The 26,995-nt window shown below is 35.9% G+C and overlaps 1 protein-coding gene across 2 annotated transcripts in view; it reads right to left on the bottom strand.

The window, feature by feature from the left end:
* The window catches only part of acss3 (acyl-CoA synthetase short chain family member 3), an 82,627-nt gene that overhangs the window by 41,033 nt on the left and 14,599 nt on the right, over nt 1-26,995 (bottom strand). For both annotated transcript variants that reach the window (XM_067392209.1, XM_067392210.1), the window contains exons 6-9: nt 25,801-25,881; nt 24,902-24,997; nt 18,215-18,366; nt 3,128-3,231 (exon numbers count right to left, since the gene is read on the bottom strand). In XM_067392209.1, coding sequence (XP_067248310.1) covers nt 3,128-3,231; nt 18,215-18,366; nt 24,902-24,997; nt 25,801-25,881 — 433 coding nt within the window. The remainder of the gene's footprint in view (nt 1-3,127; nt 3,232-18,214; nt 18,367-24,901; nt 24,998-25,800; nt 25,882-26,995) is intronic.

The raw sequence follows: 26,995 nt of genomic DNA, 5'->3' as shown, positions 1-26,995 counted from the left end.
AACCATTCTAATAATGTACATATGAAATATAAATATCACCTTATCGTATTGGCAAGAATAGCAATTGGCCTTTATGGGTGCACAATTATCTTTTGATAGTAGCGGCACTAATGTTGACCAATCAGCATTAAGAATACATTTCATAATAACTGCTGTATTCATCCCCAAGATAAAGCATGCCAACGTGTTTCTGTATGTGTTTATATGTGTGTGTGTGTGTGTGTGTGTGTGTGTGTGTGTGTGTGAGAGAGAGAGAGACAGAAAGAGAGAGAGAGACTGTCACAGCGGCTTGACTCCTGATATTGCGATGCACGCATGAGCCTGGAGAAGTTTGAGCTGGTAATGGCGTAGATAATGAAGATTCAAATCACTTCCACTTTATTTCAGAAAAGCATCGCACCAGCGCAACCAAACTGCTGTTACACTACACCTCATCAGCTCTTCTAATCAAATCTTGCTCTGTGCCACTGAACAATTCAAACACGCCGTGGCGTTTGTGTGTTTGCAAGCCAAGGTGGAGATGTGTTTCAAGAAGGGTAATAATACGACTCGTCTCAGTGGCGGTGCATAAACGTGCTTTTAATCATGAATTGGATGGAGAGAGGGTGAAATTATAAACGGAGGACGGGACACACACAACCTCATTCATCACATTAAGTACTTTAGCCTCTCTGACCCTGCGCTCACAAGTAAACACACTGTTACCGTTCATGCATCAATATAGATCTGACACTGCTTTTAAATATGTGCTGTCAAATGACACACAAAGAGTTTACAAGTACCCAATAGAAAAATGGATGTGAGAACAAGGGGAGGGGTGATTCGGTTCATTTTGTACAAATATTCTCTGGTCAAACTCGGCACCTGTTTATTTCTCTGAGATATTTATGAGCTGAATATGTTTTTCAGCCAGTATAGAATGAGGAGGTAACCTAATTCATTATACATGTGTTGGTTTATGAATCCTGCTGGCAATAGGGTTATGAATATCAAAAGAAGTGTACTGTTTTTCAGACAATCCATTTTTAGGCTTGCCAGGGAAATAAGGGTGAATTTAAGGTCAGGAACTTGCAACATGAATAAACAAACAACAGAAAGTTGCACCTTTGCCACTTGCCACTTATTTTAGTGAAGCGTCATTTCCTTTCAACTAAGGCAGGGGTGTCCAATCCTGCTCCTGGAGGGCCACTGTCCACAATGAAACCCACCTGAAGCAGCCACTCAAAGTCTTATAGGCATACTAGAAACTTTCAGGCAGGTGTGTTGAGGCAGGTTGGAGCTAAGTGGCCCTCCAGGACAGATCTTGAACTAAGGTGTTAGACAGTGCCATTATCAAGTTTTTTTTTTTTTAATCATGCCAGACTTGTTCATTTGTTATAATCATTTATACAACAGTTCTTTCGGGTTCTCGAATCTGATTGGCTGAGAGCCGTGCGATATTCTAGTGATAACAGAACTGCCAATCTTTTCACCGTTTGTATCACTCCGCTTGAAGCGACTGTCATGGCGGCCGAGCAAATACACCGTATTTTTTACAAATACTACACTTGCTGTACCACAAACTAGATTTAAGGCGAGAATGTAGTTGTTTAGACCTGAAATATGTGACTCATATTTAATCATAGCGCCTATTTTACAATTTGTTTTTGGAGATGCGAGCTCCAGGCCATCAGCGGCTGCTCAGTGCTCGTGTACCCGCAAAGAACAGCTTCATCTCGGCCAGTGCATCTGGGATTTGCCACTGGCTCTTAAACATGAGATATAATTCATTTTGGGTACATACAAACTTATTAATCTATTACTTGTTCCTGAACAAATAGAATTGGGCTATATTTAACTTAATCATTTATTATTAAGGCTATATTTAACTTGCATCTTGTAAAGCAATGCTTTTGTATTTTTCACTGAATTGTACAATTGTGTTTATTTCATATAGTCATTTTTAATGGCTATTGTTGTTAATTTAAATATTTTTGTTCAATAAATGTTATTTTAACTTTCAACAGTTTATGATCGGTATGAAGCCTCTTCTGCTCACCAAGGCTGCATTTATTTAACCACAAACACTGTAAAACAGTAATGTTGTAGAATATTATTGCAATTCAAAATGTTTTCTATTTTAAAATGTCATTTATTCCTGTGATGACAAAGCTGAATTTTCAGCATCATTCCTCTAGTCTTCAGTGTCACATTATCCTTCAGAAATCATTCTAATATGCTGATTTGGTGCTCAAGAAATTATTCCTGTTATTATCAACAAACACTTTTGTGTAAACTGGGATGCATTTTTTTTTTTTTTTAAGATTCTTCATTTCAGTTTTCTTGAATAGAAAGTTCAAAACAACAGCATTTATTTGAAATAAAACATTTTGAAACATTATAAATGCCCTTACTCTACATTTTTCAAACAAATTGATACACCCCTTCTGGATAAAAACATAGCGATCCCAAAGTTTTGAATGGCAGTGTATCTGGATGTAGTACCGCCCACCCTAATCCCAGCTAATAGAGTTCCACTCAAACTTGAATCAAACACATATTTGATCTGTTTAAATCAGACATTACTTGACTCATCATCTGCTGAGAGGAATCACATTATGCCAAACACTGATATCAATACCAGCTGAGGATCACCCTTCATCTTAGGCTTTGTTCAGACTTTTTTTGGCATACTTGAAAGAAATCCATTTGTTTGTACTATGAACAGCAAAAAAAAAAAAAAAAAAAAAAAAAAAACTCTATGAAATCCATTTCAAAACCAAATCAAATTGGATGATTTATTGTAAGTCTAAATGTTCAGAACAGATTTGCATAGCAGTGAGTTAGTGTAAGTTAAGTAAATTTGGATGAAATTACAAAATGTGTCATAACTGACAATGTACTGTACAATGTAATGTACTCCGGAAAGAGTCCACAATGACAGCTTACAGTGGTTACAGAAGAACATTTCTTGGTGTTGTGCTTAAGTCATTACTATGGCAACTGATGTATACGTGTGAACAATAAGTCTGAATCTAAGAAAACAGATATGATTGACTGTGAACAATGCCTTAAGACAAGAAGTGCATTATGAAACAGGCAATATGAAATGGCAGAAGGAATGAACCTGAGTGTGGCAGTGACTCACCAGTTTGCCACCAGTGATCCAGCACTGGGACTCCAAAACTCCTCTTGGCCCATTCGAGGGTCTCTATATCACAGCGCTCTCCGGCAACAAACAAGTTCCTCAGCCTACAAAAAGAAAAAAAAACAGCTCTTAGAAAGTCTGTAAACTTCAGAGCAGTCTCATGTGTCCCCGAAGAGTTTGCAGGAAAAAAAATGTGTTAAGAGAAACCTGCATTAAATATTTACTTAACTCATTCTCGTAGTAAAGAAACAAGAAGAACTGACAAGCGGTGATTGGATGAAGCACAGCGGGTGAAAAGGTGAGGACTCACTGTTCCTGACATCAATCCTCAAACAAGGAGTGGATTAAACCGTGCTGCGGGTGGTCACATCACACAATCCTTTCATCATCTCAAGTCTACAGTAAACTACAGCCGTAATACCGAAGGGATGCTCACTAAGGAGCAAAGTCAAAACATCTTTTCATCACTGAAGCATGTTTGAAATGCTAATACTAAGAACAGTAAGTGAATTTGACTGATTTGGTAGCTTGACAACTAAGACATAAAGTTGATTTATTTTTAGACTCTCTTTGCATTTGCATTCAATTCAAAATGTTACTACAAATGCTACTACTAATGCAAATAAAAATGTTACAAATACAAATAAAAATATAACTGCAAGGAGCAATTAAGGGGCCAAGCACAACAGAAGAAGCTAGCAAGGAAGCTAGCAGCAGACCAACAATGTCATAATGGACTATGATAGCAACTGAGACAAAGACACTGTATGTCAGTTTTGAAGTCAAACAGACCAACAGTACTGTAGTTAGAGCCAATTTCATGTTTTATTCAATTATAGTGCCACCAAGTGATGCAGTCCCACTGCTTTTTTTTGTGTGTCCCCCATACATAAGCTTGTCAAATTTGGTGAAAATATCTAATTTTGTTTAGGAGTCATATATATTTATAGGTATGAACACATAAAAAAAACTAACATTTTGAAATTACTATCAAAATGTTGACATTTTGCCATTAGCACATAGCCAACAACCTATGTTTTTGATTTTCCTATGGCTTTTCCGTCTCGATCGGACTAACGGTTTCAAAGACATTTACGAAAGTTGTTTAAACGCTAAATCACAATGTTGCACTAACTATAAGGCAAAACCTAGCATGTTTGGTATCGTTGGACTCGGCAAGGATTCAGCAATCTAAGGAGATGACTCCCGTGAAAATAAGTCAACCACATCCAAAAGTTAGAAACATGTAATTACTCCTCAGGGTCCTTCAGGGCATCGTGCCGATGACCTATACCGAGTTTTGTAACGATACGCTAATGTGTTCATAAAATACAGCATTTTACTACAAAATCCAAAATGCATTCAACTCAGTATGCTTCCCCGAATCTAACGAGACACATTTTATGATTTTGGGCAAACCGTTCAGAAGTTACAAGCAAAAAGATCCATTTTTCATATCTCCGGACCAGTAGGTCCAAAACACTGCATGTAGCCTCAGGTCATGCTTGTGATGACATGTACCAAGTTTGGTCTGAATGAGATAAAGCATTGCGGAGATATAGCCTTACGTCTATTTTGGCAAGCACTATGTAAAATTCATTCACATGTTTGTCGAAAATGGTTTGACAAATCGACTTGAATTCCATAACTGTTTGTCAGCATGGTGTGAAGATGATCTGGTTCAATTTTCATGAAAACCAGAGCAACAGCCTAGGAGTTCGAAAAAGTAGGGTTTTTTTTTTGGAAAGTTTAAAATTGCTGAAAAACTTACATGACGTGTTTTTTTTTTTTTATTGTAACATCTGATTAACAACTTAATTATATAAACAATAATTAATTTAATAATTAACTGAATAGATTGAAGGTTTTGACGTTTTATACAATGTTATAAAAAATGGTTATAAAAAATAGGCCTACATAATTTACTTTTATAAAACAAAACAAATAATGACTTTGAAAAGCCATTTCTGGAAGCAAATTTTGATGCTTAATAAAATAAAAAGTTAATTGCAGACACTGGATATTGCAGATAGATAACGGCACAGTATATACAACAAAAACATACTGGAAAAATGTAATACATGAATGTAATAACTACTGTATCCATCAAATGCAAATAAATATAATGATACAGGTAGTAATTTGTATTATATCTTAAATGTATACATCTCATTTATATTACACTGGGAACCTCCATTTCAAGATTTCCCCCCAAACCCCACATGGTTCATGAAAATTAATCAGTTTATTACAAATACGGAAGATTTATACTAGTGCACAATGCTATTCTAAAGTCTAATTTTGTTGCATATTATTTATATTTTCATAAACCAGTTAAGAAACAACTTAATGTTTAGAATATTTGAATAAAGTAAAACAATTTGTAATAGAATTTGTATTTGGAGGCAAATCTCTTGACACATCTTACTCCAACGCTTCTGATACAACTACCGTTTTAAGTATCATGTTTCATGGCTAATCTTTTTTTTTTTTTTTTTACTGGCAAATTCACCAACAAGTACTGATATATATTTTATATTTCAAAAATTTTACAACCTGAATAAATTTTATGGAAGTAAAATAATGCCAAATGTTTTTGAAATAAAAAGCTTGTTGAATTGCACTATTTGAAAAAAATATGCATTACATTAGCTGTACTTGCATTTAGATGCACTGTATTTTTAAGGCTTGCATTTTTATGGGCTGAAATTCAACATGGTCGTATATTTAGGCTGTGAATATTTCAATTAAAAATATTTCACACACATTTTCATTATTAAAAATTCAATAATTCATATTCACCTTTTAGATTTCACTTCCAAAATATTCATTCATGTTTAAAAATACAACCTATAAAATTCAACTAGCAATTTTCAGTCCATTTTATTTCGCTTTACAAATTCGCTTCCACAAATTCAGTGGCTCAAATTCGGCAGAAAATTCAACATTTCACATCCGGGAACTGCAGGAAGAGCAGTAGAGTGCCGATGCATCATCTCTATCTGCTGTTGGTCTTCTTCACCAGCAGGTGTCGCTAGTGGCTGTTTAGGACGAGATCACGGCTAGTAAGTCATCATTCATTCATAAAAACAGATTTACAGAAATGGAGCAAGCGGTAAGTGAATGTGTGATGATTATCAGGGCCAGTATAAATGCAGAAAAGCTGATAAAGACACAAAAGCTGCATTTATGTTTAATTCAGTGTCTTTACTCTTACTTTCCCAGTGTAGCTACAGCTTTCTCTACAGTGAACAAGATAACGTTATTGCCCGATGCTGGTGTATAGATCAAACGTTAAATCTGAGATAGACATATATTTCTCTCTGTTGTTTAGTTTCCTTAACTTTGTATCGCAGCGCTGTGTTGTAATACTAGGGCTTCCCTCATCCGTCATAGCTGCCATCAGGACATATAAACTCTTAACACAGCTTAATGGACTCGTACAGTGATATAAAAGACCAAACTCGCACCTCATTTGTGATGTAGGTTAGACTATATAGGCTCCAAGAAAGCAGATACTGGCATTAAGTTGATTTGACGCTGAACGTTTGATTATGATATTCGCAAATTTAGGGACTGTCTCTAAAGTTACAACATTATGTATTCACGTTTCTACCTTCAATAGCATTTAAAGAGAATGACTTAGTCACAAAACCAACTGTAAATTGTTCATCTAGGTGTCAGGTATAATGCAAACCTTTTAGATTTTTGATGTTTATTAAAATAAAAGGTAACACTTTATATTAAATAGTTGATATGAACGAACAATGAACTGCACTTCTACAGCACTTACTAATCTTTGTTAAAGTTAATTCCAGCATTTACTAATACATTACTAAAATCAAGAGTTGTATTTGTCAACTTTAGTTAATGCACAGTGAAGTAACATGAACAATGAACTGCTGTATTTTTATTAACGTTAACAAAGATTAACAAATACAACAACAAATGTGTTGCTCATGGATAGTTCACATTAGTTAATACATTATGAACCTTACTGTAAAGTGTTTCCAAATAAACTGTCAAGTAATATGTAAAGATTGCTATGTATTTCACTACTGCATTGGATCATACAAAAAAATGCCATAATTTAAAGCTCAATAGCATTTGATGAGAATGATTTACAATCACCAAAACTACCTGTGAAGTGTTCATCTATAGGTGCCAGGTCGAAGAGTGATGCACCCTTCTCTCTCTCTCTCTCTCTCTCTCTCTCTCACACACACACACACACACACACACACACACACACACACACACACACACACACACACACACACACATATTCAAACACACTCAACTCAAAGTACATGCACATATACTTTTTCTTTTTTTTACACATTCATCACACAATTAGTTCTACTTAGTTAATTTTATTTCTAAATTTAATTTAAAATTTGTATAAGCAGGATAATCTATGATCAGGTAAAATAAAAAATGAACAAAGTAAAAAAACAATTGTGTGATGAACGTGTAAAAAAAAAAAAAAGAAATAGAATATATGCATGTACTTTGAGTGGGGTGTGTTTGAATATGTATATGTGCATGTGTGTCTACAAGAGTTTGGTAGAAGGTAGAAACGTGAATACAGAATGTCGTAACTTTAGAGACGGTCCCTAAATTTGCGAATATCATAATCAAACGTTCAGCGTCAAATCAACTTAATGCCAGTATCTGCTTTCTTGGAGCCTATATAGTCTAACCTACATCACAAATGAGGTGCGAGTTTGGTCTTTTATATCACTGTACGAGTCCATTAAGCTGTGTTAAGAGTTTATATGTCCTGATGGCAGCTATGACGGATGAGGGAAGCCCTAGTATTACAACACAGCGCTGCGATACAAAGTTAAGGAAACTAAACAACAGAGAGAAATATATGTCTATCTCAGATTTAACGTTTGATCTATACACCAGCATCGGGCAATAACGTTATCTTGTTCACTGTACAGAAAGCTGTAGCTACACTGGGAAAGTAAGCGTAAATACACTGAATTAAACATAAATGCAGCTTTTGTGTCTTTATCAGCTTTTCTGCATTTATACTGGCACTGATAATCATCACACATTCACTTACCGCTTGCTCTAATTCTGTAAATCCGTTTTTATGAATGAATGATTTACTAGCGTTGCTTTGGTCTTCCTAAACAGCCGCTAGCGGCACCTGCTGGTGAAGAAAACTAACAGCAGATAGAGATGATGCATCGGCACTCTACTGCTCTTCCTGCAGTTCCCGGATGTGAAATGTTGAATTTTCTGCCGAATTTGAGCCACTGAATTTGTGGAAGCAAATTTGTAAAGTGAAATAAAATGGACTGAAAATTGCTAGTCGAATTTTATAGGTTGTATTTTTAAACAGAATAAATATCTTGGAAGTGAAATTTGAAATGTGAATATGAATTATTTAATTTTTGATAATGAAAATGTGTGTGAAATATTTTTAATTGAAATATTCACAGCTTAAATATACGACTGTGTTGAATTTCATCCCATAAAAATGCAAGCCTTAAAAATACAGTGCATCTAAATGCAAGTACAGCTAATGTAATGCATATTTTTTTTTCAGTTAGAGCAATTCAACAAGCTTTTTATTTCAAAAACATTTGGCATTAATTTACTTCCATAAAATTTACTTTGCCACAAAATTCATTTCACCTGCCACATAGAAAATTTAGTTTGACATGCAAAAAAAAAAATAGTTTAACTTGTGCACAGTTCACTAGATTAAAAGGACAACACATCTTACCCCAATCTCTTCTATATGATCCCCCTCCATAACTGAATCTCTCTGAGTCAGTGTTTATGATCAAGTAACCATATTAAAGCAGAGTTCCTTTCCCTGTTTCACTTCAGGGTCAAACAATGCAGAAGCTATTCAATTACCAAGTTCACATACGCGTGATCTGCATTACAACAAGCTGGAGTCTGTTGGGGTCAAAACACCATACACTAGCACACACCTTCTCTCCACCCACATGTCAATGCCTGTCATGTTCAGAGGCACAATCATTTGCCAGTGACCAGCATGTACTTTGGCCCGCCCTCATACACTAGTTGTACCTGAGACTAGAAGAGTTTGTGTTGTGGACATGTCAAGATGATGCATTTTTCTGCTCTGCAAAAGCAAATCCACTTTGCATGCACTTCAAAAGGATGAGGACTCACACTCTAATTAATACGGTAAAACCAACTCTATCATTACTGATTATAATACTGATTATGTCCGATGTATTATCTTGTCCTTTTAACAGTTAAGGGGTTTTCCCATGACTGACAGCGATAGTCAAAGAATTTGGCAGTTGCGCCTTGTTCCGTGTTCACAACAATTCAGTCTTTTCAATGTAAAAGTCTTTGCTACTGCCTTACTCACTCATTGTATTTGCCGCCATCTACTGGCATAATAATGTAACTTCTGTTGCTGTTCACGGTCAGGGACTATTTTTCCGGCGAATGTCATAATTTTCGCCAACAACATTTTTTCACAGAAGAAAATGAGACGATGACTAAATAAAAATGCGTTCTGAATGACTAAAACTATGTCTACTCCAATTGCGCACTCTACAGGCTCTTCATACTGCTTCGCAATTAATGAATAGCACACATTTATGCCAAGCGATTGCTTATAAGCTAATGTTGATGAATTATGAGAATGGTTACTACACAATGTTTATATGGTAATATGGTTGTAAGAATGCATATTATCCCCCTCATTTGAACTTAAATGAGCAGCCTGCTACAGTGCAGACTGCAGATATTTCAGAATAAATATCACGGTGTATTTCGGGATGTTTTTTTTTTTCCTGGACATTATTGTTAAACTGTATTTTATTTAATTTAATTTCTATTTAATACATAGTAAACTACCGTATCTTCTATCACAGGAAGGAAAGACCAATAATATTATTTAACATATTATTCAATTTACTTTACAAGAATAATTGTTATTATAGCTAACTAAACCTAAAACCATAAAAAACGTCATAACAAAATAATCATTAACTGAATTAAAAATAAATATATATAAAAATGTAAACTTCTTTTATTTCATCTAGTTTCTAAGTTTTGTTTTACCTGATGTATTAAAATAACTAAAATAGAAATAAACTATATAGACATTTAAAAGCAAAAACTAAAAGACAAACACACAAAAAATTACTCAAACTATCAAATTTTTAAACAAAAACTATAATAGTATCTCAATGATAAGTGTGTCAATCCTTGACAAGTACTGAATTGAGCTCTGTTTTCATGTGTTTTTGCACTTGAACGGTCAAAAATCGTCCTCTTTGGTGAGTAAAGAACAGTTGGTTGTCTTAAGTGAACAAACAGTTTGGAGAATATCAGATGTCTATCAGTGTATTGGATCTGTGTATTGTTAGAGAAATGCTTACTTAATGCATTACAATTGACCTAAAACCTTTAGATTTTACTGAAGATTTAGTCAAATAAAATCTTATGATATTGAGTTGACTAAAACTAAATTAATTTACGATGACTAAAATATGACAAACTAAATGTCATTTTAGTCAAAAGACTATGACTAAAACTAAATCAAAATTTGGGAGGGGTTTAGTGAGAACAGATCTTTTATGCAACTGTTTCAGACACTATGAGAAAAGAGGTGATGCTGCAATGAAAATTATGAGAAAATGAAAGTGTTTTTTGACCATGGATGCATGTACACATATTGTAGGAGACCTCCAAAACAAAATTAGAAACCTTTAAAGGTGCCCTAGAATCAAAAATTGAATTTACCTTGGCATAGTTAAATAACAAGAGTTCAGTACATGGAAATGACATACAGTGAGTCTCAAACACCATTGTTTCCTCCTTCTTATGTAAATCTCATTTGTTTAAAAGACTTCCAGAAAACACTCGGATCTCAACATAACACCGACTGTTACATAACAGTCGGGATCATTAATATGTATGACCCCAATTTTGCATAATGCCAGCCCATTCGACGCATTAGACAAGGAAAGGCAGTATTAACGTCTGGATCTGTGCACAGATAAGGTAAGCAAGCAAGAACAACAGCGAAAAATGGCAGATGGAGCAATAATAACTGACATGATCCATGATATCATGATATTTTTAGTGATATTTGTAAATTGTCTTTCTAAATGTTTCATTAGCATGTTGCTAATACTGTTAAATGTGGTTACAGTTACCATCGTTTCTTACTGTATTCACGGAGACAAGAGTCGTTGCTATTTTCATTTTTAAACACCTGCAGTCTGTATAATTCATAAACACAACTTCATTCTTTATAAATCTCTCCAACAGTGTAGAATTAGACGTTAGCCACAGAACATAGCCTCAGACTCATACAGAATCAAACGTAACCATCTAAATAAATACTTTACTCACATAATTCGAAGCATGCATGCAGCATGCATGACGAACATCTTGTAAAGATCCATTTGAGGGTTATATTAGCTGTGTAAACTTTGTTTATGCACTGTATTATAGTCGAGAGCTCGTGGGGTAGAGGGAACGCATCTCTTAAAGGGGCCGTGCTGAAAAAATCAGTGCATATTTAATGATGCCCCAAAATAGGCAGTTAAAAAAATTAATTAAAAAAATCTACGGGGTATTTTGAGCTGAAACTTCACAGACACATTCAGGGGACACCTTAGACTTATATTACATCTTGTAAAAACTGGTTCTAGGGCACCTTTACAATAGCATAATGGGGAACATTAATTAAACAAAAACTGAGGGACATTGCAGCTTACTGTAAAGAAAAAAAGCTCATGACAACATAAAAAAATAACACTGATGTATATCAAACACTACAACTTGTGCAACAAAGGTATCCATTTGCAACAGTATGTTTACAAATCCATGGATGTATTAGATTCAGGAATCCAGGTGGACATATCTATCGCAGCAACCTGCTGCAGGTGTGGGTTAACATCGGCCTTATGATCTTGGTGAGAGGGCAGATCCTGATCTTACAGTGTTCGCTGTAGATTCTCTGAGCTGGAAAATTCTATTGAATTGAGTCGTGCCCTCTGGCATGTATTTAAACCCACACTGAGAGCAGCAGGTTATAGCGCAGACACGAAAGACACACTCCAGGACTGAGAGCCTATGCTTTTGTGCAAAAGTCACGCATTGCACGGCTCCTTTGGGTTGAGCTGAATTGCCCTTCCTTCCATTTCATCTTTGCAAATGTCTGTCATGCTTGTGTCATTTAAGTACAAAAAAAAAAAAAAATGGCTTAAGTATTCATTAAAAGGATAGTTGGCCAAAAAATGAACATTTTGCCATCAATTACTTACCCTCAAGTTGTTCCAAACCTGTTCACAAAAGAAGATGTTTTAAAGAATGTTGGTAATCAGACAGTTGATGGTAGCCATTGACTTCAATACTATTTTTTTTCACCCCATACCATGAAAGTCAATGGCTACCAACATTCTTTAAAACATCTTCTTTTGTGTTGAACAGGTTTGGAACAACTTGAGGGTGAGTAAATGATGACAGAATTTTCATTTTTGAGTGAACTATCCATTTAAGGGTCATAGCATAATAATTAAGCCAGCAAAATAAAGCCAGTTTAAAAGGAAATAATTGCCTTGTGTTTTATTTTTCTAGTGAAAAATATAACTTTATTATAGATACTATGATTTACATAAGCCAAGTGTGGAAAAAACACAACTGATTTTTATGCAGCATAAATATTCATGAGGTGTCAAAAAACGTAAATGAGCACCATCTACTAAATGACAATCTCTATTATGCTATTATTAATCTAGCTGGGTCCACTATGCTCATAAAATTGTATTGTGTATTATAAAAGATTTCCATTAAAGTAAATTCTGTTTTAAGTTCCCAAGTTTCTATTAATCAAGAATCCTGGAAGAAAAAAAAAACAACAACTATATTTATATATATATATATATATATATATATATATATATATATATATATATATATATATATATATATATATATTTATATATATATATATATATATATATATATAAATAATAAGAAATGTTATCATAACAAATAATAATACAATGAGAAATCAAAAATACAATAAAACTTCATTATTTATTTTAATTTATTTAATTATAAGAATATAAGAATTCAAAACATTCATAATGTTTTCAAAAAATAAAATAAATTCCACAATTTAAATAAAGTCAGGCACATGACCACCCATATTTATATGATAAAGACAAATCATTCAAATCATTCATTCAAATCAGAAACTCTGTGATAAAGAAATAATGAGAAAGCTGGATGGATACTACTAATCCTAAATTTAATGAGAACTGGCTGAACTGGCTTTTACTCTGATCTTAAACATTTGTAGGGCACATTTCAGCACAAATTATGTTGTGAATATGCCAAAATTTAATGCAGTCTTTGCAAAGAGGCTATTATTACTGGATGGGGCAGTTCAAAAGTGCAGCACATTACATGCGAGTCTTAAAAGAACCGCAGCAAGAGAGTCAGATTTATTACTGAGCACATGACAGATGATGAGGTTATAAAAAGGTAAAGCTGCATGATTTATATACAGGCTAAGTAAGTTTAGTTCATGCTCAGATGAAGTGAAGATGGCATTGTTTAAAGCATATTGTACACCACTTTATACTACTCATTTGTGGTTAAATTGTAGGATAGCAAGCTCATAGAGACTTCAAGTTGCTTACAATGATGCAATGACTATTCTTTGAAAGAGACCTAGATTTCACAGCACAAGTGAAATGTGTGTGGTTGCAGGAGTTAATACTTTTGAAGCAGTCTTATGTATGAATTTCTTTGCTGGCTTAATGCTTCCAAAAAATAAAATAATGTGGACTTATCATATATAAGGGTCAGTACTACATGCTATTGATCCAAGTTGTAGAGACAATGATTTGTAACCTTTTTATTTATTTATTATTTTGCTCTTGTATTTTGTTCATTTTATGTATTGTGTGTTTTTAATTTGGACCTTGAGTCTGTAATAAAGTGTGATGATGAGGAGAATGAAAATGGTCACGTACAGTAAAGCTACACTCACTTTTTTGCGCAATAAAACTTGATTAACATTGTAGATCATAGGGATAAAAGGGTAAAGCTACAGTATACCTCCACCACACATCAATGTGATTCGTTTTCTGATTATTTTTCTCCAGGGTGAGAGCTTTCATAACCATCTATTAATTGGACATTTATGCAAATGATTAATGGCCATGTGACTGAGCCTTTAAACTGGCACTGAATAGTTATTACAGGCAGAATATCAATTGAGTGCAAGAAAGAAAAGGAATTGCTGCTCCGTAATGAAGCTGTACTTTAGTTTAAATCAAAGCCATAACCATTGTATAGCAGCTCTATACTGCTTTATTGAAACACATCCATTACCATCACCATGGTAACTGCACCTTTTTTGCCCCCCAAATGCACTGTCACAGCACACAGCAACATAGTGTTTGTAGACAAACATCCACACAAGAATCAACACTGTAATGGCATTTATATTACACTAAAAAAAGATCCATACAGTGCCTATGCTAAATTTTGCTAGACAAAGTAATGATTTGGGGGACAAAACAGTGGCAACAGACATAAGATAAAATGGAAAACGATGTATTTAGAACTATTATTTTAATTTACGTGTCTACAATGCTCCCAAAACAGCGACTAAGCAGGAAACTGACTTGAATAAAAGAACTTGACCAAGCTGTGAACTGTTTTTGCATTATTTAAAAATTCATCACCATTAACATAACTGGCCCTTCATTGCTAAGTCCCATTCATTTAAGATCGCACTCAATCAGATAATACAGAAGCCTTGCTTTTGTGTGGGAAAGAAAGTATACTGAATGAAAGCCTGATGTCCAATAAGTCACCATTACTTTTGAAATATAAGCAGGAAAACAGCACAATAGTGATGTGCAAAAAATATTTAAATGTACCAAGGCTGATGTTTATATTGTAAAGTGGCCCACAAAAAAAACATGTTTAAATCAGTTCATGTGAGTACAGTGGTTCAATATTAAAATTATAAAGTGACGAGAATATTTTTGATGCGCCAAAAAACAAAACAAAATAACGACTTATATAGTGATGGCTGATTTCAAAACACTGCTTCAGGAAGATTTGGAGCATAATGAATCAGCGTATCGAATCATGATTCGTATTGCGTGTCAAACCGACAAACTGCTAAAATCACGTGACTTTGGCGCTCTGAACCCGCTGATTCGATACGCTGATTCATAATGCTCCGAAGCTTTCTGAAGCAGTGATTTGAAATCGGCCATCACTAAACTCGTTATTTTGGGGGGTTTTTTGTCGCACCAAAAATATTCTCATTGCTTTATAATATTAACATTGAACCACTGTACTCACATGAACTGATTTAAATATGTTTTTAGTACCTTTATGGATCTTGAGAGAGGAAATGTCATTGCTCCCTGTGCAGGCCTCAAGGAGCCATCGGATTTCAACAAAAATATCTCAATTTGTGTTCCGAAGATGAACGAAGGTCTTACGGGTGTGGAACGACATGAGCGTGAGTATTAAATGACAGAATTTTCATTTTTGGGTGAACTAACCCTTTAATCCACAATTAAAAATGTATTTTGTATCATATAACAAAATAGCAAAACAAGTTGCATTTATTTTAAAAGAACAGCACAAAAAAAAATTTGTGCACTTTGGTTTCATACTTTGTATCTAATGCAATGACATTCAGACAGCGGACATCCAGTGGAATGCCACGCGTTCAATTGGCGTGGAAAAAACTATTTCTGAATATCCTCGTTATGAGATTGTTTGGGGGTATGAACTTTTTTTTAACTGTTTTTTTCTTCGTACCTTTTAAGATTATTGTTTTGATATGCTATTGAGATCTGGAGAAAAGACAGAAACATACAGATATTTTTAAGTGTGACATAAAGCTCAAAGTATTCTTCGCCGTCCCGCGTTCCATAATGGTCCCAGTGCTGTCTGTGTGATGTATTTTTCATCATCAGGAGAGACTGTGGACGTCCGCAAACCGCATCCGCGTGCAGCCCAGCATAACAAATCAGGTGGAGAATTGTTATGCGAGCATTTTGCCACGTATTCATCATTTAAAAATGTGTCGTCAATAGTAAAATATTCTATTGATAGTTTGTCATATAGTCTATCCATAACATTAATAAAGTATGTGATGGAATTTTTTAATCAATCATAACTAACATTTCTTTTTCCTTGCAGGAATAACATTTTGAAAACTAAATGTCCTCAAACCTTGCATGGGCCTAAAGGCAGGAACACACCAAGCCGACGAACTAGTGCCGACGAAAGCAGACTGTGGGGTTTGCTCACGTCGGCAGCGTCTGTGTCCAAAGTTGGCTTGACACACCAAACCGACGCTAAACAGCCAACGGCCAAGTAGCAGGTCAGTTCTGCGCCTGCATGAGATGAAATGCCTTTCCGAACCAGCAGGCGACAGTAGCTGAACAGCCAATCAGAATGATCAGATGGCCCGACGAGCTCCAACGGCGATTCAACATTTCAAACCGGCCGAAAAAAAGCTGACGAGGACCAACTTCAGCCAACAGTGCAGAAGACACTGAGAAAACTTAGTCGTCCGACAAACAAAAACTGCCCGACAGCCAACCGTCAGCTTGGTGTGTTCCTGCCTCAAGTCAGTGTGTGTCTAAATCATGTCCAAATATAAGAAAAAGGGACATGAAACTTAGGGAGAGTTAGACAACCATCTAAATTAAATAGCCCCATGATACTGAGTAACCAACTAATAAACACATGATTTGGGCAGGTCTTGCTTTACCTAGTAACATGAGGGTTTGACATATGAAGAACCAATCATATTTTAGAATGCTTTACCATGGCCCTATCCTATATAAACTGTTGTATTCTTCTTGCTGGTGGGATTCTCTTTGATTGATACGAGGTCCTCCGGCCGTGAATAAAGCATATTCTAAGGCATAGTCTGGAGTCTATCTGGTTATTGCTGCGCAGCAAGTTAGGGGTCAAGATGTTGACCGAAATATTATTAAGTGTCGCTCTGAAAGATCAGGTATATTATTGGGTGTCGATTAGGAGACGATCGGGTGTCGATTAGGAGACGCCCCAGGTAAACTTAATTCAGGTGCGTAGGGGAAAATCTACCACAAGTAGTTTCAGTAACACCTTACAGTAAGGTCTCATTTGTTAACGTAAGTTACTGTATTAACAAACATAAACTAACAATGACCAATACATTTGTTACAGTATTTATACATTTTTGTTAATGTTAGTTAATACAAATCCAGCTGTTCGTTGATTGTTCATGTTGATTCACAGTGCATTAACGAATGTTAACAAATAAAACATTTGATTTTAATCATGTAGTAAATGTTGAAATTAACATTAAGATTAATAAATGCAGTAGAAGTATTCATTCTTAGTTCATGTTAACTAATGTTAACTAACGAACCATGTTGAAAAGTGTTACTGTAGTTTCTTATATAACATAATTATTTAATTACGAGGTTAATGGGTGTTTTTGGTGTAAGATCAATTTCTCTTTCATTACATTACTTTCTCTTCTTGGCCGGGTTACATTATTCCATATTCCACTATGAGGGAAACTGACTTGCAGCTATGATAACATCCTACTTGTTTAGTGATAAAATCATTGAAAAAGTGGCTCAGAAAAGTAAAGATACTTCTGAGGAAAGCAGCGGTATTTGCCACTTGGTTTTGTAGGGGAATGTCCAGTTAAAGACCCAAAAACACTTTAGTAACGTTCACACAACCCATCCGTGTGCAGCCCATTTTTTGTGACCGTGCGGATGGTGCGTGTACAACAGTGAGTCCACTAAGATCGCGTCTTCCCACGATCACAGCCATGAAGTATACCCTAAGTGTCCAAAAACTTTTTGGGACCACTGTAAATACATACTGTAAATACAGAAATAGATTACTTGAATATACTGCACATAAAAATGTCATTACATTGTAGGGGAAGCTGTGTTTACTGTGTAGTCGCCACTATTACACAAATAAAACAAACTTGTTTGCAGATGCCTCACTGCAGATGTTACATGTCGTGGGCTGTTATGTAAACAGGTACAGGTACAGATTTGAGGTTACCTGCTGAGCGGGTACAGTTTCCCGTGTTCTGCCTGAGGGTCTTGTTGGCGAATGGCTCTGATAGCAGTGGGAGCGGTAAACATGGAGGCTGTGCCATGCTCAGACATCACACGGAAAAAGGCCCCAGGGTCCGGAGTCCCCACAGGTTTACCCTGAGGAAACAGCAACTGTTTATAGCATCAGAATGCATAAATGAGACAAATATATGAAACCATGGAAAAATGGTTCAATATTATCTTTAAAAAAACAAACAAAATTACTAATGATTTCTAAATAGAGCCTTTTGGGGGGAAAAGTAGAATTTTATTTCCTACAGACGTTGCTTAAAGTTTAATATTTTGTGCAGGCCTTTGTTGCAAATATGACAATTTTCCCAACATTTTGGACTTCTACACAAGTCTCCCAGTGTCAGACTAGATCAGCACGGGCATTTGATGCAGTTGGGGAGTGAATATTAAATCAAAGATGTTTTTGAAATGGAGAGTGGCTTGGAAAGGTGCCTGGGTGGCAGATGGCCAAAACGTATGGCAAAGAAAACAGAATAATAGTGTTACAGAGAGATTGCACAGACAAGTAGCATAGCACAACGCTGAGCTGTTCAAATATTCATGTTTCTGCTCAGAGAGAATACTCTCAGAACTAAACAATGACTTCATATTAGTGAGAACAAATCAAACGGCTCACACACGAACCTCTCATCTGGTTTCTAGAACAGCGTTTGTGTGCGTTTCAGTGAGAAAAAAGGCCAAATCAATTTCAAAGTTATTAGATTTTCCTAAGACAAGCTTTGAACAAAGAAAACGAATAATTATTCTGACATTTGAGTGTTGTTATAGAAACAAAAAGATAGGTCTATGGCGGGATTGAGTCAAAAGAAAGGGAAAAACATCATCTGCCCATGAATAATTGTTTAACTGAACAGGAATAAGAACAAGGTTTACACTGTACTAAACAAGGATCTGCATCTGTCGCACGTTGGCGTCAGTAATTGGCAGGCATTTAAAGTTTGTACTGTTTACCCTACTGAATCACTTGCTATAAACGATCCAATATTAAATAGATTTTCAGTGAGTGATGTTTGTTCGGAGAGGGTGTTGTGGGTGGTTGCCAGGTCATTGCTTTGCGGTTGCTAAAGTGTTTGGAGGGTTTTTCAGTCCATTGCTACATGGTCGTAAGGGGGTACATCGTTATTGCTAGGGCACTGATAGGTAATTATTAGCAAGCAAGCAAGCAAGCAAATTTTATTCATATAGCACTTTTCTAAACAAATTAATGCAATTCAAAGTGCTTGACAAGGAACCAATAGATACAGCAATTAATAAAATTAAAAAGAACAATTAAAAAGTAAAATAGACCCATTTAGATACATAATAAGAATAGAATTTATAAAAATCAAAATATGAAAAATAAAATACAACATTACAAACAAAGCAAAACACAAAATATGAATATGAGGTTTTATAAGATTTTACAGGAAGGCCAGACTAAAAAGATACGTTTTTAATTTAGACTTAAAGCTATTAAAGGTGGCATCAAACGTTTTTTTACAAGATGTAATTTAAGTCTAAGGTGTCCCCTGAATGTGTCTGTGAAGTTTCAGCTCAATAGATTTCAATAGCCCATAGATTTTTTTTAATTAATTTTTTAACTGCCTATTTTGAGGCGTAATTAGAAATGCGCTGATTTATGCTGCGGCCCCTTTAAATCACACGCTCTCCGCCCCCTCCGAGCTCTCGACTCTATAATTGCATAAAGTTCACACAGCTAATATAACCCTCAAAATGGATCTTTACAAAGTGTTCATCATGCAGCATGTCTAATCGGGTAAGTACAGTGTTTATTTTGGTGTTTATATTTGATTCTGAATGAGTTTGATAGTGCTCCGTGGCTAAAGCTAACATTACACACTGTTGGAGAGATTTATAAAGAATGAAGTTGTGTTTATGAATTATACAGACTGCAAGTGTTTAAAAATGAAAATAGCGACGGCTCTTGTCTCCGTGAATACAGTAAGAAACGATGGTAACTTTAACCACATTTAACAGTACATTAGCAACATGCTAACGAAACATTTAGAAAGACAATTTACAAATATCACTAAAAATATCATGGTATCATGGATCATGTCAGTTATTATTACATCTGCCATTTTTAGGGCCCAAGCGAAAATTCGCGCAGGGCCCTCTTGTTCTTCTAAGGATTATTATTTTTTTTTTTTATTTATTTATTTTTTTTTTTTTTTCCGTCTTCCGGGGCTTTTTGGGGGCCTTAACATGCTCAAAAACTCTTGAAAATTGGCACACACATTGGAATCCGCGGCCATTAGGACGCCGGAGAGGCTGGTACCCGGGCGTGGCAGGGGGGCTCGACAGCGCCCCCTTGAAAAAAGTCTGAAAATTTGGTCCATATGACCAAATTTGGTTATTAAACATGCTTGCACGTATTAGTATGAAACTCGGTACACATATAGACCTCATCGGGCCGAACAACTTTCGCGCTCTAAGTTAATCGCCACGCCAACAGGAAGTCAGCTATTAAGGGTTGTTTGAAAAACGCATGCTCTGGAATTTGATATACTCCTCCTAGACGATTAATCCGATCGCCACCAAACTCGGTCAGCATGAAGTCAAGACACTGATGATTAAAAATTGCCAGGGGATTTTTGATATCTCGAACGGTTTGGCCGTGGCGAGGCAACGAATTTATGGCGAGAAAAAGGAAACAGGAAATGTGTTATAACGTCTTAATACATATATTGATCTTTATGAAACTTCACGAGTGTGTTCGTTATAGGAGTCTGATCACATGGATGTGACTATTGTGAGTCAAAGTTATAGCGCCACCAACTGGCAGCAGGAAGTGTATCACTTTTGAAATGTTTTGAGATCACCCTCTTATTTTTACCTGATTTGCTTCAAACTTCATCAGTGTAATGTCAATACACAGCAGATGTAGACCTATGACAGGATTTTTGATATTTGAAATATTGTTGCCATGGCAACAGGTCAAACTGTAATAATATTCTTGAGTGTTTTTGAGGCTCTTAACATGCTTCAAATTGCATGAAACTCGACACACACATCAATATTGTCAACCAGTACACATGGACAAAGCCATAGAAATGGGCGTGGTGGAGGGGCTCAGTAGCGCCACCTTTTGACAAAAGTGGGGGGGTTAGTTTTTCCTACAGTCACCAAACTCGGTACACATATTATTCTCATCAAGCCGGACAATTTTCTAATTTACATTCATTAGCTCCGACCAACAGGAAGTCAGCTATTTTGGTTTGAATGTTAATTTTTTGAAAAAACAGGCTATGAATTTTATACTACTACTCCTACAGGGTTTATCCAATTTACACCAAGCTTTTTTTAACTTGTTGCGAACACATTGAAGTTGTTTAATTGCAAACGGATTTTGGATATCTCAAACGGTTTGGCCGTGGCGAGGCAACGAATTTATGGCGAGAAAAGGGAAACAGGAAATGTGTTATAACTTCTGCATACATTGATTGATGTTTATGAAACTTCAGGAGTGTGTTGGTTGTAGTAGTCTGATCACATGGATGTAACTATTGTGAGTCAAAGTTATAGCGCCACCAAATGGCAGCAAGAAGTGTATCACTTTTAAAATGCTTTGAGATCACCCTCTTATTTTTACCTGATTTGCTTCAAACTTCATCAGTGTAATGTCAATACACAGCAGATGTAGACCTATGACAGGATTTTTGATATTTGAAATACTGTTGCCATGGCAACAGGTCAAACTGTAATAATATTCTTGAGTGTTTTTGAGGCTCTTAACATGCTTCAAATTGCATGAAACTCGACACACACATCAATATTGTCAACCAGTAGACATGGACAAAGCCATAGAAATGGGCGTGGTGGAGGGGCTCAGTAGCGCCACCTTTTGACAAAAGTGGGGGGTTAGTTTTTCCTACAGTCACCAAACTCGGTACACATATTATTCTCATCAAGCCGGACAATTTTCTAATTTACATTCATTAGCTCCGACCAACAGGAAGTCAGCTATTTTGGTTTGAATGTTAATTTTTTGAAAAAACAGGCTATGAATTTTATACTACTACTCCTACAGGGTTTATCCAATTTACACCAAGCTTTTTTAACTTGTTGCTAACACATTGAAGTTGTTTAATTGCAAACGGATTTTGGATATCTCAAACGGTTTGGTCGTGGCGAGGCAACGAATTTATGGCAAGAAAAGGGAAACAAAGTGTTATAACTTTTGCATACATTAATTGATTTTGATGAAACTTTGGCTTAGTCTTCGTTGTACAAGGCTGATCACATGGATTTGACTATTGTGATTCAAAGTCATAGCGCCACCAACTGGAAGCAGAAAATGTGTCACTTTCAGCATACATTGAGATCACCCTCTTATTTTTACCTGATTTGCTTCAAAATTCATCAGAATAATGTTAAAACTTGGCACATGTAATCCTTTGAAAATGGGCAGGGAGGAGGGGCTCTATAACGGCACCTTGTAGTGCAGTAAATGTGGAGTGAATTTGACATAGCCCTTTGATGTTTAACCGTTTTAAGTGCCTATTGCCCGCTGTGCACAGTTGCCCTGAAGCCACCGGGGTGGCGGTGCCACCGGGCTTGGGCCCGCCATCGCTGCTCGCAGCTATATTTCGCTTTTGTTCTTGCTTGCTTACCTAGTCTGATGATTCGGCTGTGCACAGATCCAGACGTTAATACTGGCTGCCCTTGTGTAATGTCTTGAACATGGGCTGGCATATGCAAATATTGGGGGTGTACATATTAATGACCCCGACTGTTACGTAACAGTCGGTGTTATGTTGAGATCCGCCTGTTCTTCGGAGGTCTTTTAAACAAATGAGATTTACATAAGAAGGAGGAAACAATGGTGTTTGAGACTCACTGTATGTCATTTCCATGTACTGAACTCTTGTTATTTAACTATGCCGAGGTAAATTCAACTTTCAATTCGATGGCACCTTTAATGTTTTCAGCACATCTTATGTTCTCTGGAAGGTTGTTCCAGAGGTGAGGAGCATAACAGCTAAAAGCAGCATCACCAAAGTTTTTAGTTCTACTATGAGGTATCTTTAGAAGAAAAGAATCAGATGATCTAAGAGTCCTTCTCGGTTCATATATTTTAATCATATTTGAAAGATAGTCTGGAGCAAGTCCGTGCAATGCTTTATAAACTAATAAAAGATTTTTAAAATCAATACGAAAACTAACAGGTAAACAGTGTAATGACTTTAATACTGGTGTAATATCAGTAATATTAGTGTGATCTGGATGGTTACTGACTGGCAAATCAGCACATAGTCTGATTTTTACTTTTGTCCGTTTTAAAGTCAACCAGCGGAAAACTGTATGATGGCCGGCTGCTTAGAAAGTAAAATCCCACTTATGCCATCATCTTATCTTGAAAATCCTTGAAAGTCATTGTTTCCTTACCATTATGCTGTTCCAAACCTTTCTTTCTTCTGTGTAACACAAAAGAAGGTATTTTTAGGAACGTTGGGGTCCAAACAACATTTGACCCCACTGAATTGGACAGGATGAAAAAGAAATAATACACTTTTCCAAAAATTATCTTCTTTCATGTTCCACAAAAAAAGAACAGATTTAGGATAAACCAATTTACTGGGTGAACCAATAGATGGTTCTTGCTAGTTTTAATTTATGTAAAAAAACAAAATTGCACCAATGTTTATTGTGACATTCAGTACACAAATAAATTTGAATGATAATTAATTAATATTATTTTGAAGTAATGATATATATTTTCCAGATATTAATTTAATAATTTATTTCGGCTTTAGTTCTGTACAAATACAACATAAATGCCAATTTTTATGACATGTTGCCACTACAATATTACACTATTTTCCTTACATAGTATAAATATATTACAAAGAGGGTCCCTTGCAAGGAGATGTTTATTTTTGGGGTCACTGACATCAAAACATTTTGTTTCTTAGCAAACACCACTACTGAATAAATCAGATCAGTTTTGGCATGTTGCATTAGTTGATAGCATAAAACCAATACGACCGTGGATGTGCATAATTACAAAAGACATTAATTAAAACAGACCGAGGGCTTTTTAGTCTGGACATTAACATTGTATGAAAGATCTGTTGAAATCAAACTTCTATTACAGCAGACTAATAAATTCTACGAGCATCTCCCATTTTCTCATGTGGAGCGACACAACACATCTAATCAGCAGAGGAGACGCCAGTGCTGAATTCACCTTGACAGAAAACCAAACACAGTCTGATAATCTCCCACCGAGTGCAAATGATTTTAGTATTCATGCTGCGATCTCAGCTAAGACTCAATGAGGAAAACTAGTTTAATACTATAAGACCTGCTCTGTTACCAGTACAAAAGCTTATGAAAATCAACAGCAAATCGAATGCACAACAAAGTCAAACTGAGCCAGTGAATCAGGAGGTTTGCTTTAGAGAGTCATTCTTCCTTGCATTCATTCCCATAGAGAAATGACTGTTACAGCCTGTAAAATTCCACAGTACAGACTCAGTTCAGCATGAGCGCCAGGATCCGGCAAACCACAACAGCAGATAATTGAGTGTTAGCTGAAGCGGTCCACAGGTCAAATGCTGTAAAGCATTCACACTCAATACACATTCGCACATTCTTGCACACACATGCCCCATACCTCGTAGAGAACGGTTGTGTTGCCATATAGAAGCGGACCGTAGCAGATATAGGAGTGGCCCACCACCCAGCCAAGGTCAGACGCGGCCCACCAGACCTGACAGAGAGAGACGTGTAGGTTAAACGGTGCGAGACAGAAGCGTTTTCAAGAGGTCATCATCATTTTATTCCGTGGAACACAAAAAAAATAATTGTTAAAGAATCTACACATGGATCTTTTCCATACACAGGCAGTTTTTTGCCACTGTACCTTCCCCCACTTAAACGCCCTCTTCTTACATGAGGAAGTCTAACGCCAAAGTATTTTGCTCTGCCCCATCCTACAATAGCTGTCTTTTTATAAAAAGACAGCATTACATTTTGACAAAGTCAAGCAAGGTCGGACCAAAACTATCAAAAAGCTTGTTAAAAATAAACTTCAGATGCTTGTTTCTAAAGGTGTCATCACAATAGTGAAATTTGAACAAAATTTACATTGTCTATTATTAATATATAGTGATGTATTAAGCACAGCTCACTTTCAAACCAAGCGGCTTTCCAGCTTTCTGTTGGTCAATGCGACGAATTTGCAGGGGAAATCTTTTGTGTCCATACAAAATTCCTGATGTATTGGATTCATATTGAAATGGCTGGATTATGTCACGAAAATATGCCAAACAAGGGTAAATGTGACTGTACCTTACCATTGGAATCAAAATGGGTAAGCAGAGCGGCAGGTGCTACACAATTTTTCCCCATTTTGCTTGTATGCTTTTTAATAATTTTTTAAAATGAGAACTGGTTTAAGACAGGGTAGGAAGTATGTTTTCAAAGTTCATCAAATCTCTTTTATTAAAAAAATAACAAAAATGTAGTTCCTCATGACATTACCACTTACAAAATTCACAGATCATGACCTACCTCACCAGGAGCCAGGCCATAAACGTTAGACATGGTCCAGTTTAACATCACGGCATATCCTCCTGAATCTCTGACTACACCCTGAAGAGAAGGAAAAAAAAAAAGACATTATTTACAGAAAACAAACATCACTGTTAAGCGGTTAGTTCACCCAAAAATGAAAATTCTGTCTAAAGACATCGTTAAAAAAGTCCATGTGACTATAGTGGTTCAATCTTAATGACGAGAATACTTTTTGTGCACAAAAAAACAAAACAAAAATAATGACTTTATTCAACAATTGAGATGAGTCAGCGTTCTGACGTAGAACCTGGAAGCGCTGGAATGCAAACAGCGTAGGAGAATGACAGGGAAGAAAAGATTATTTTTGTTTTGTTTTTGTGCACAAAAAGTATTCACATAGCAAGATATCTATATTAGCATCCACACCAGAGCACGATATCTTTGTGTCTATTCTAAGCGTTTTGTCGTATGTCTTTCCAGTTTAGCTCTATAATTTAATTTAAAACATTTTCATGTATTGGTAAATCTTTGTGGTCATTGTTTTACTATTTGCCAGTTTCACTTTAAGGTTTTATTAATGTAATGGATTAATCATGCGTGAAAGCAAAAATGTAAAATATATTGAATGATTATGATGAATGATTAATGAATTATTATTCCATAATATTTTAATATTCATAACAACTACTACACTGAGATTGGCTGGGTTACAAAAATAGTGTGAATGGAAAGTAAACTGGAGTTGTATTATTCATGTAAATAATTATTCTACTCAATATTTGTTCACAAAGCTTTGTATTTTATTGTGTTCACACAAGTCCAGCATAAACTATGTGAGATGAACAAAACACAATTGATCACAATTTTCTGCATTACAATTCATTGTGTCCCTGTTGTCAGTAAATCATTATCAAATCAGGTTGAGGGTTAATAATGAGGGACACATTTTGATTTGTAGGGTGGTAATTAGATCCTGTGTGTGCCAAACACACTTACATCCATAAATCTCAGAGGGTTGTGTGTGAGCAAGGGCCATTAGCAAGAGGTTTATGTACAGGGCAGCGTTGCCTTAGGCCACATATTTCATACTGGCTGGAGTCTGGGTCAGTGGAGAGCTGTGTTTTGTTCACTCTGCCTTGAGGCCTTGTAACTTCCTCCTGTGCTCCTTGTATTCCCTTCTCTTAGCTCGCTT

The sequence above is a fragment of the Chanodichthys erythropterus genome, chromosome 8 (genome assembly GCF_024489055.1).
Source record: "Chanodichthys erythropterus isolate Z2021 chromosome 8, ASM2448905v1, whole genome shotgun sequence".
Lineage (NCBI taxonomy): Eukaryota > Metazoa > Chordata > Actinopteri > Cypriniformes > Xenocyprididae > Chanodichthys > Chanodichthys erythropterus.
This window is presented reverse-complemented; position numbering and strand designations above follow the sequence as displayed.